Source organism: Stegastes partitus, unplaced genomic scaffold (assembly GCF_000690725.1).
Source record: "Stegastes partitus isolate 25-593 unplaced genomic scaffold, Stegastes_partitus-1.0.2 Scaffold1416, whole genome shotgun sequence".
Taxonomy (NCBI): domain Eukaryota; kingdom Metazoa; phylum Chordata; class Actinopteri; family Pomacentridae; genus Stegastes; species Stegastes partitus.
In genome coordinates this window covers 71,102-81,765 of record NW_007579147.1, presented here as the reverse complement: position 1 = coordinate 81,765, position 10,664 = coordinate 71,102, and the positions used below count along the sequence as shown (strand labels likewise).

The following is a 10,664-nucleotide window of genomic DNA, read 5'->3' as shown; positions in this document are numbered from 1 at the left end:
TAATTATATGAAGCTTGAGTTCCCTTTCATGTTAGTTTGTCTTTTAATTCTACCTCTATTTGCCTCTATTTCCAATTAAATAGATTTCAACTTGCTCTAACTATGACTATACTTACTATACGTATAAATACCTACTATAATTATAATGCAAGTCAGTTTTAGTATTTACTACTACATCGTTGCCAATGATATGCATTCTAGGGCTGCAGGGTGGCGCAGTTGGTTAGCACTGTTGCCTCGCAGCAAGAAGGTCGCCGGTTCGCGTCCCGGTGGGGGCACCGGAATCTTTCTGTGTGGAGTTTGCATGTTCTCCCCGTGCAGCGTGGGTTCTCTCCAGGTTCTCTGGCTTCCTCCCACAAGGTCCAAAAACATGTTGAGGTCAATTGGTGATTCTAAATTGTCTGCAGGTGTGAATGTGAGTGTGCTTGGTTGTCTGTCTCTAAGTGTAGCCCTGTGATAGACTGGTGACCTGTCCAGGGTGTCTCCTGCCTTAACCCTGAGTCAGCTGGGATAGACTCCAGCCCCCCACGACCCTAGAGAGGATTAAGCGGTGTGTAGATAATGGATGGATATGCATTCTAGCACTTTCAGTTTATGCATTTATTTTGTTTTAAGTCCATTTTAGTCAAATGATTACCTTGTCTTCTTCACTAAAGTAAATATTGTCATCGTCTCATCACTGTTAGAGCACCTTTAACAATGTGTGCATTTGCATTTCTACATATAAAAACCTTTTAAAAACTAAATCTTGCGGTTAACATGCGAACAACAGAAAGTTACACACACTATGCCTTGACATGGTAAAGTAGTGGCACCATCTAGTGGTACAGTTTGAGAAAATATGCACGACTAGATGTCTTATTAGAGCCAACCATCAGGCCATGCTCGGACTCATGGGTAAATCAACACAAACTTTATGGTTGGTGTATGTGTGTATTCAATATTTTCTTTTTTTTTTAGGTCATGATCCACATTATTGTAACTATTTAAGTAAACTTTGCGACAAGGTTCATTAGTTCCTAAATCTCCATCAGCACTTTGTATCCTCCGATGCGAGTTACATCAGATGCGGTTTCTGCTTACACAAAAGAGACCACATTCCTCCTGTGATTAAAGAAGACATTAAAGTATTCACACAGCTCACCTCTCTGTGACTGCATGATGAAATCTGATTAGGCTTTAAAGTGTTCCAAAATGTGCTTCCAAAGCAAAATGTTCTTATCTAGTGGCAAGGGGAAACATCTTGTTCAGTGAATCTCTTTTTTTAACTTGATGAGTCATCATCTAAATATAAAGTAGTAAAGCGTCTTTTTTATTTTTTTTTTACACTTTGTTGAAGTGCTTTGTTTTTACACCCATTCGAGCTTAATCATAGTTGTGTTAGATCTGTTAAAATGTCAGTTTTGTATAAATGTTGGATTTTTGCCCATTTCTCATGTATTGATATTTCCAGCTTACTGTGGCCAGTTACTAATATCAATACATGCACATTATCATGCCTACTCTTATAAAATATGATGCTTTTCAAATGGAAAAATAAGAAACTAACTCAACTCACATTTAAACATCCCAGCATTATTATTATTTTACAACATTTTTAAGCTAAACTGTGAACTTTTAGCCTCGTTGTCAGTTTCATTTTCTGCAGTATTTCATTTCGAAGCCTTTTTTTGGCTACAACTGATGACAACGCTGATATCATTGTGTGTCCTTATTGCACATAAGAAAGCCGAGCAATTCTGTGTATTTTTAAACCCATTGTTCCCGTACAAACAGATGCAGACAAACATAGAGAAAGCACAGAGATCATCGGCCAGACGCCCGAATCCGAACCAGAATCCGAACAAGACAGCAGCCTGGGATACAAAGGTATGCTCCACGTGCTTCATGTGACCTGTGGAAGTGCAGTTGATGTAATGTTTGGTGTTCCATCATCATCATACTCTAAATCAAAAGTGCTTTTTTTTTGCTTTTTGAATTCTGTTGGATCTTTTTTCTTCTCCAAAAAACTTCGAAGCTGTTTGCTTTGGCCTTGATTTTTATTGGTAAACGATTTTTTAAAAAATGTCTGAAATAAGCCTCGACAAAGCCGGCTGCCAGTGAAGAGGTGCTCCAGGTTGTGCTGATTCTGTACTTGTCCTTTTGAAAGATATAACGTTGAGCCCATTTCCCAGGAAGAGGACTATATTTTCCTCTTGCTGACAAAGACTCTAATACCACTTAATGCCAGTTCAGCAGCTGTAGGCTGAAATTGCTCCGTCCAAAGCCACAGTTCAATCCCCTCTTCTCTTTGTTTGACACTTTATGTTACGCCCTCTATGGTTTTGGAAGATGACAAAAGTCTGACTTATATGCTGCACAGTCCTTCTGACACTGGGACAAAGTTAAGTTAACACAAACAATAAAATCAGATGCTTTGAGAATAAGATTTTTTATTATTTTTTAAAAATCTTTAATGGGTTTTTCCTGTTATGGAATCTAAAATGGAGCGTCTACTGGTTTCCATGTGATGTTGTTTATGTGGCACTAATGGTTGAAAGTGGAATTGTGAATATGTCTGTTTCTTCTCTCAAGATAAGAAGCCTCTTCTTTCACATTTAAATCTTTGTGGCTCAGAAGGGGGGAGAAAAAAAAAAGATGACAGTTAGATTCTGCAAAGTTGAAAGCATGTCCAAGTCTTAACGACTGATAAAACCATCCGGGCGGCTGCCAGTTTGCCAATTTGGAGGGAAACCAAGAAAAACAGAAGGCATGGATATTGCATCAGCTTCTCTGACTGCGTTGTGAAAGGTGAAAGCGAAGGCTGTCTCTTATTTTTGCTTCGGTTTGACCCTGAGTAACTATAGAGATACGCAGCGAGAGATGCTGCTAAACAAGCAAAGACATGATGAGAAAGTCAAAGTCCTGTCAGATGATGTGGCGAGAGTGGAGATTTAGCATTAAAATAAAAACCTAAAAGAGGAAAAAGGTGGTGAAATGAGCAGCTAATTGGGGTGATGTGTTACAGAGACAGCTATCCACAGACAGAGAGGCTACACAATCCGCTTTCCCAAAATCCTGATGTCAGGTATGGAGAGATTATTTCAGTATCGGTTTTTCAAACCTGCTTGTATCTTTCCTGGACAAAACAGTCAACAGTGACTAATAGAGGACTAACTGAGGCCAAGTTTGTTGCTCTGAGGAGATTCCAAATTATTTATTTTTTCATAAATATTTTTTGGATTTGGCTTTGTGCTTTTTGGAGATATTCCTCCTCTGGCTGAAAACCAACTGGAAAGCTACTCTGGAGTGAAATAAATAAATAAAAATAGGTCCCAGTGCTTGGCACCCTCTCCTTGAAATCCTTGCCATTTTATGTGCTGTGTTGCCGTGAAGACGTGCATATCTTTGTGTCCATTTTTCACCATCTGTTTCTGGAAATATTGGTGTTGGAGATTGTTTGGATGGCGGAACACATCACAATATCCACAAAGTCTGCATTTAGCTGTGTGCGCTGCACTTGTTGTTCTATTTAGGCCACACATGTACAAAGCAAAACGTTCCACTGGTGAACCTCGTGTCCCTTTGCAGCTTGTGCTTTAGCCCTGCTGTGGTGGTAGCCAGCTTATTCATATTAATGCCATGAAATGAGACAATTATACAGCTATTACATGTACAACACCATATTGTCCTCTACAATACAATGCTGTTGTCACCCGGGCTGAGCCAAAATGGGCTGCCAGAGAGTCATATAGTGAGGATAATATTTGCTCTGGAGACCTGAAAAAAAAAAAAAAACAGGAACGGAGACCCCATTGGGAAAATAGGTAGGAAAACGCAATAGTAATGTGCAACAAAGAATTATAAAATGAATAACAGAGGAAACAGCAAAAAAATATGGCACAACTGTACAAATATTTCAGTGCCATTGTGTCGCCGGAAACATGATGAATAGGGAATAGAAACTGGAGAAATAGGAGAAAATGCAATTAGGCAGAGGAGAGTGGAAGGTGCTCCTGAATGGAGGGGAAAATAGAGAGAGAGTGTGTTATATAAAAGCAGACAAGGGCTCATGGTGAGACTGTAATTTCCCATATTTTACTGGTTGTTTACCAACTGTAATGCCTTGGCTTCAAGAGCCGACTGCAGTCTGCGGAGCCACCAGCGGTCCACAATGGGCAATTAAAGGATTTGAGGCGAGAGGGCAGGGAGGGCGGAGAAAGTAAACTCTGCTCAGTCTAAATGCGACTTTAAAGACCAGAAGCATCACGACTTCTTCTGTGGTGGTTGAACGTCTAAATGCATAATTACCGTCTTCATCTTCTCTTGCTAATTTCAGTCAGATATGTGGAGAGATTTGCAAATGTATTTTTTTTATTTTTTTTGGGTAGAAGTTAAGCATATTCCCAACTTGGTGTATTTGCATAGTGTCATGTAGTTTGCCTGCTTCATCTGCCGGAGATCTCAGTGTGAAGTGGATGGAATTAGAAGGCAAGCAGAACTTAAGCATTAAAAATCAATAATGCGATTCAAAAACAAATCTGAAAACCCACCAAAAAAAAAAAAATGTTTGGTTATGTTAATGAAGCCGTGGGGGAATGATGATGAATCCTTCCCAGCAGGCTGTGCTGCAGCTCTGCAGCCAGCAGATGGTGTACTAACCTGCTCAGACAACAAAGACATTCCTGAGGTTCACTGGGTTACAGATTTACAACTATTAAGCACATGGGATTCATCTTTATCAGGCTAAATTAATTTAAGCAAGAACATCATGCGATCATACCTTTAAAATGATATTAAGACGGCGTATATTTGACATTACGTTTCCAATGCACTTTAGAAGATCATTTAATTTCCCAGTGGTGTGTTGGGAGGTCAGAGGGGTGAAATCCTGATCGATTTCTGTCTTTGGCTGAAGAAACACAATGCTGCTGCTGCAGCAGTCCGGTGTAGATGGAGGCACTTTTCACTCCTTAAGAACACTCCTTTTGTGTGTGTGTGCGTCCTCAGCTTGTCCCTTTTGGTTACAGTAAGAGCACAGAGCACATCCCTCTTGATAGAAGGATACAAATAGCAGCCTATAAATCATTCATCAAGGTCATATTATGCTCCCTTTTAACCGTAGACACACTTTAAAATATTAAATACATTTTACTTGTGGAATCTGCATGTCATTGAAGCTTCCTTTACAACATGTGGTAATACTGGACACTTAAAACAAAGCTTTAAATTGGTGTTTAATTCACAGTCTGCTGCAGCCATTCATTAAACTAGAAGTGACTTACAATAGAGGGACTTGATGCTGTGGCTCTGCTGTGTTTAATCTAGTGGATATTTGAGGTTTTTTTCTAACATTTATTAGCCTCATTTTTACATGGGACGAACTTGATGCAAAGCCTAGTGGAGCCTCTCGCTCCTTATGCGGTTAAATGGTGCCTGACTCGCAGGAATCTCCTCTGCACAACAGTACAGCCTCTGACTGGGGAGGAAAAACCGAGCCAGCTCTGTGCGCAGAGACGCACGGCGCCTCATCCAACCAGCGCCAGTCCCACCAAACCGGGCTCAACACTTCCACACTTAAACCGTTAAAGTGACTGCGACCGGACGCTTTCGAGCTCCTTTATCTCAGATCCAGCCGCAGGAAATCTTTTTTTTTTCTCCTGAAGTGGAACTAACGGACAATCTGATCACCGATGAATTCCGCCAAGTTCTCAGCGTTTGGAAGTGCGGAGTTGGGCAGGGGGAGTGGAGAAAAGCCGAGCGGTGCTGAGTGGATTACTTGTCGAGTGACCCGCAACGATGCCTCCGACTGATCCCAACTTTGATTCACGCAGAAATTCACTCTCCGAGGAGCACTTCTGAACACTATCATCCGTACCGCTGCGGAGTTGAGGAACTCTTCTCCACCCTGTGATCCACCCTGTGCGTCGGCTCTGCGCTGCAGAAGTTGTCATTTAAATGAAATAGACAAAAGATCACATTCTAACTGGATTAACACCAGCTGCTCTTAGAGATGCCTGCCTGGTTTACAGGAATTTACTGTCTACTGGCATTGCTAAAGATTTGCTCAGGTATGACTTTCTTGTGATTTTTTTTTTCTTATGATGTGGGGATGGGAAGTTTGAAATAATAGAGATAAAGGGCTGCACGTGTGTATGTAGAAGGAGAATTTTACATTTCCATGATGGAATGGAGAGGAAAAAAAGTGAGAAGATGATGGATTTTATCAGCCTGATCTGTCATAATCACCTTTCCTCTGAAGCCTGCAGTACCTGGCCCCTGACCCATGCTGCTTTGCTCAGTTCCCTGAAGTGACCCATGCATCTGCTGCGCAATTTTCTTTCAAAATCGCTCCTTAGAAATGACTAGAACTGTATGAAGAGGACCTAAAAGGCAGAAGACATATTGCGAGGTTGATGTGAGAACATGTTTTTGCTCATATGATCAGATATTGGCATGATGGAGTGCAGTAGGAGTCGGTCGGACATAGCAGGTTATCACTGTCAGTGCATCAGAACAGAGGGACTAATACGCTCTCCAGTTATTTAGTTTGGCAGCAACTGCATGTTGGGAAATCAGCCACCACCCTCATTAAACATCATTCTTACTGGGAGAAATCTGAGACACAGAGGGAGGAAAAAAAAGAAGAAGCTTTGGGTTATACATGCTGCTCATAGGATGTTTCTGTTGGAGGGTTAATTCCTTGAAAATTACCTCCAGCTTGATACAACACTGATATCACAGGTAGAGGGCGGGGTGCACATCCGACAAGAGGGCTTTTTTTTTGTTATTCATGTGCTTTTCCACTCACTGAATAAGGCATAAATTGAAAACATATTTTAAGAAATGATTCCAAATCATAATACTATTAATACTTGTGTGTGAGTGTGTATTTTTGAATGCACTTCTTCCCCCAAACCACAGGAAATGCTTTTTTTTCTCCCCCCCAAATTTCAAGAGTCCCTCACATTTCCTACTGGCGCCAGTCTTGTTCACTCTGTAACACAAAGACAGCTGTCAGTAACATTAGCGGTGGCCACAGACTGAAGAAAAAACAATATGTTTTCAGCACGAGAGCTTTCATAAGTGTCTGCCACTGAGCGATGGCTCTATCTGGTGCGTGACTTCCTTTTCCTTGACAGCGTAGAAGCAGACTTTTCCAAAGTTTTTTTTTCTTTTTCCCCCTTCCCATGACAGCTGAAATAACTCCACAGACTGCACAATGCATGTGGGTTAAACACAAGTTCATTCTTGGGTGTAACACCATTCTTTAAAATTAACATATTATGACATGTTTTATTTATACGACACTTTCCAAACCAAATGCAACGCGCCGATGCCTCTTTGATCCCAACAAACGCTGTACAGTGTTAACATGTGGATGCAATACAGCGCTGTACCCGGTCTTGTCTTAAATTTCAGCGGTGACTCAAAAAGGGAAACATACGAAGGCTTGCCTATCCACATCAAGAGCGCAAAAAATGTGCTTGACACCAATTTTCCACTTCGTTGTCTGTACATTTCCGAGCTGACAAATTCGGTAACCACGCAATCCGGAGAGTTTCAGGAGAAGCATTGTCCTGTTGTGTGTTTTTTGAGGTCTCCAATTGCTCATCATGGGAATATGCATTGGAAGTTGCACCAAAGGCACCTGTTCCTCACTTCTTCTCTCAAACTGCAAGCAACAAAAACCAGCACAGAAAGTCGGAACTTAATCTTTTAATTACTCCAAACTATTATGAGATTCACTTAAGCAGCCCTGACAAGAAATTTGGCCCTGACTAAAAGCCCACATACTTTGAGCATTTAATGCTCCTCTCAACCACTTCTTGAACACTTCATTTTTTTATTTTTTGTGCCACATGACTAATGCAGACTAATGCTTAGTGATTGAGTGGGAAGAAGCGTCAAGGTGTACCGTACATGCAGCAGACTTGTTCAAACATGTGTATGTTTACTGTATTCTTATGATAGATGACACAGATTTGGGATAGCTGCCAAACTTACATGACTTGTCCTTTGAAGTGATCCTGAACAAACTACAATCAGATTTATTTCCCCTGTACTTGCATTTAATGTAGACAAACTTTGTGTGGCGTATCTTCACATAAAATCACATCACGGTCGTCAACCTCCTCAAGCTGTGGTGTCAAGAAGTTTCTTCATCACACAGTGGAACGAGGAACGCCCCTCGGTTGAAAGTTTAATCTCTAAATAATAAATCTGCCAGTGGTAATTGGAAGATATGCAATAATCTAAATGGTGGCCATTAAAAGCATATGCTTGTGTCGAGATGGCGCTTTCCCTTTCATCCCGCAGATCTTAATTATGCATCCCCAGAGTGATCCCTTGTGTGTTTCCTCACCTGCTTTGTTTGATGGTCTCCAAACACTGTGTGGGAACGAAAAAAGACATTAAAAACAAAAGATATAACAATGATCTATCCTGTAATTCCTTGTTATGATGGCTGCTTCACTACTGTGCTTTCAAACAGACTGCAGGATCATTATAATAACTGCACTAGCTAAGCTAATAACTAAGCTAATTGCTTTTGCAATAAGTAACCAAGATCCTCTGAGGTGTATTTTACCTTGTCATCCATATGTTATCAGCGGAGAAATAAGTGCAAGAAGGGCTCAGAGACCAGCACAACACGGCCTAATTCAGTCGCCGGTGTGTGCAGCAGCAGCAGCAGCAACCCCATTGGGAACAGTTTAACTGAGACATCTGGCTGGTCGGCTGGAGTTCGCCGCACACAGGTCAGAGGTCACGTGTACCTACTCATGCTGTTTTGGCGACTGACACTCGTGGCTGCAAGAGGTTGACTGTTGTGACTCAAAATACCGCACAGCACTTGTTACAGAATGCTGGACCTTAAGCAGCGACGGCTTGATTGGGGGGAAGCCGGCCCCGCTGTGTTGTCCCCTAAGCTAACAAGACTCCCCGCAGCGTTTGTGATGGTGACAGTGATGAGCCGAGTCCTGTTGCTAATGAGGACTTCTTCGCCATGGATGATAGGGCCGGTAGAACATGTCGCCAACGACAATTCCTTTGTTTGCTGTAGGAAATCGTCGAATCCCCTTTTGTTCCGTCCGTAGAAATAATGCGGTTAATAGGCTTCAGTGGACACCCATTCGGTTGGCAAGTGTTCTTTTGTTTGTTTGTTTGGAGCACACAGACGTGTAGGATCTTCTTCACTCATACTGACAGAGAATATGCTGAAGCTGCGGTGTTTTTGAAGAAACATGTGCTGGTTGCTAAGAGTCAGGTGGAGATCCCTTGCCATCGCCTGAAGCGCCAGACGGCACAGGGAGCATGAGTGAGTGAAGCAGTGAGTGCTGGTTGCTAATTCATGTGTGGATGTGTTCTGGCACACCTTGATTTTTTTTGTTTTAGCTTTGAATGTATTCAAGGTTTTTAAGCAAATTATATTTTCTACCCCCCCTCCCATCCTTGGGATCAAACCTGGGTTGAAGCTCTGGACTTTGTAGTATAATTCATAGTCTACTGAGCTACTGAGTCAGATGAACACCTCAAATCCTAAACGACGCATCCATCATCATTCAAAGCGCCCACAAAGTCAGAGCGTGTAAAAAAAATTAGGTCACGCCAAATGAACGTTGTTTGACACAAGTGTTTGCTCACGAGAACTCGAGCCCACCAGGAGCTGTTGAAGCAGAATAACTAAGACTGTATCTCTCTGCGCTCTCTTTCTCAAACCCCTGCAGATGTTGGCGGAATTGTTTGGTTCTGCCTGAATGTGCATGAATGCATATGTAATGGTGTTAGCATAGGCTTGGTTTTTTCTCCATAATATATGTTCTCAGATTGTCTGCTGAAAGCTGTGATTCACGATCGCCTCTCTCTTGTTTACTCACTGGTTTCCTGCGGCGCTGTGGTTGCTAACCCGGGGAGAACGAAGCTACTGGGAGCTCCGACAAGTGCCTGTGGGCCTGGAGTTCACAGGTCATCACACCTTCATGCAGACACACACACATGGGCTAAGACACACTACTCCTCATTTGGAGGGGAGATCGATTTCTGTCTGTATGCCCCATGAAGGTTCTCCGCCTGAGGGATCCTCCCACACCTGCTTCTTTCTTCAACATTTTTATCTGATTTCGATAAAATAGAATCACAGCGTTGTTTATTTGTTCATTCAGCAGATCGGTTATTATTTACACTGACCAGGTCTCATGCAAAAGCAGCTCAAGCATGAGTTGAAGTAAATATATGTGAATTCGAACAGCTAAGTGTGAACTTTAAATACTGAATGTGAAGTTTAATGGTCACTGCCACCACAATTATGTATTAAATGAGCCAGATACAATGCGAGCTAACCGACTCACTGTCATTAGGCGTGTTTTTATTAGGCTGATGAAAATGTGGTTGCGTCTACTGTGTCACAGATCACATCACATGACTGTAACTATGCTGCACAGTAAATAATCCTAACATGGACCCACCACGGTTTTTGTGAAATTACTTGTGATATATTCAATCCTTTTGTGCTCGACACCCCGGGGTGCTGCTCTGAGTTCCCTAGAAAAAAAAACAACTGTCAGGAGGAACTCTAAATAGTGAAGCAATAACTGTGCTCATCTGGACAGAATCTAAGCTCAGAAATTCCCGTGGGTTTGTGGTTTTCTCTGGCTTGTTTGTACTCCTTTGGCCTTAGTTTCCTG

General features: G+C 41.9%; 1 protein-coding gene across 1 annotated transcript in view; it reads left to right on the top strand.

Annotated features, from left to right (window-relative positions):
• Positions 1-5,606: 5,606 nt before the first annotated feature.
• LOC103370383 (roundabout homolog 1-like) overlaps positions 5,607-10,664 on the top strand; it is a gene marked incomplete at its 3' end in the record, with an annotated part of 75,801 nt that continues 70,743 nt past the window's right edge. The window contains exon 1 of the mRNA XM_008299413.1: positions 5,607-6,050. Coding sequence (XP_008297635.1) covers positions 5,993-6,050 — 58 coding nt within the window. The remainder of the gene's footprint in view (positions 6,051-10,664) is intronic.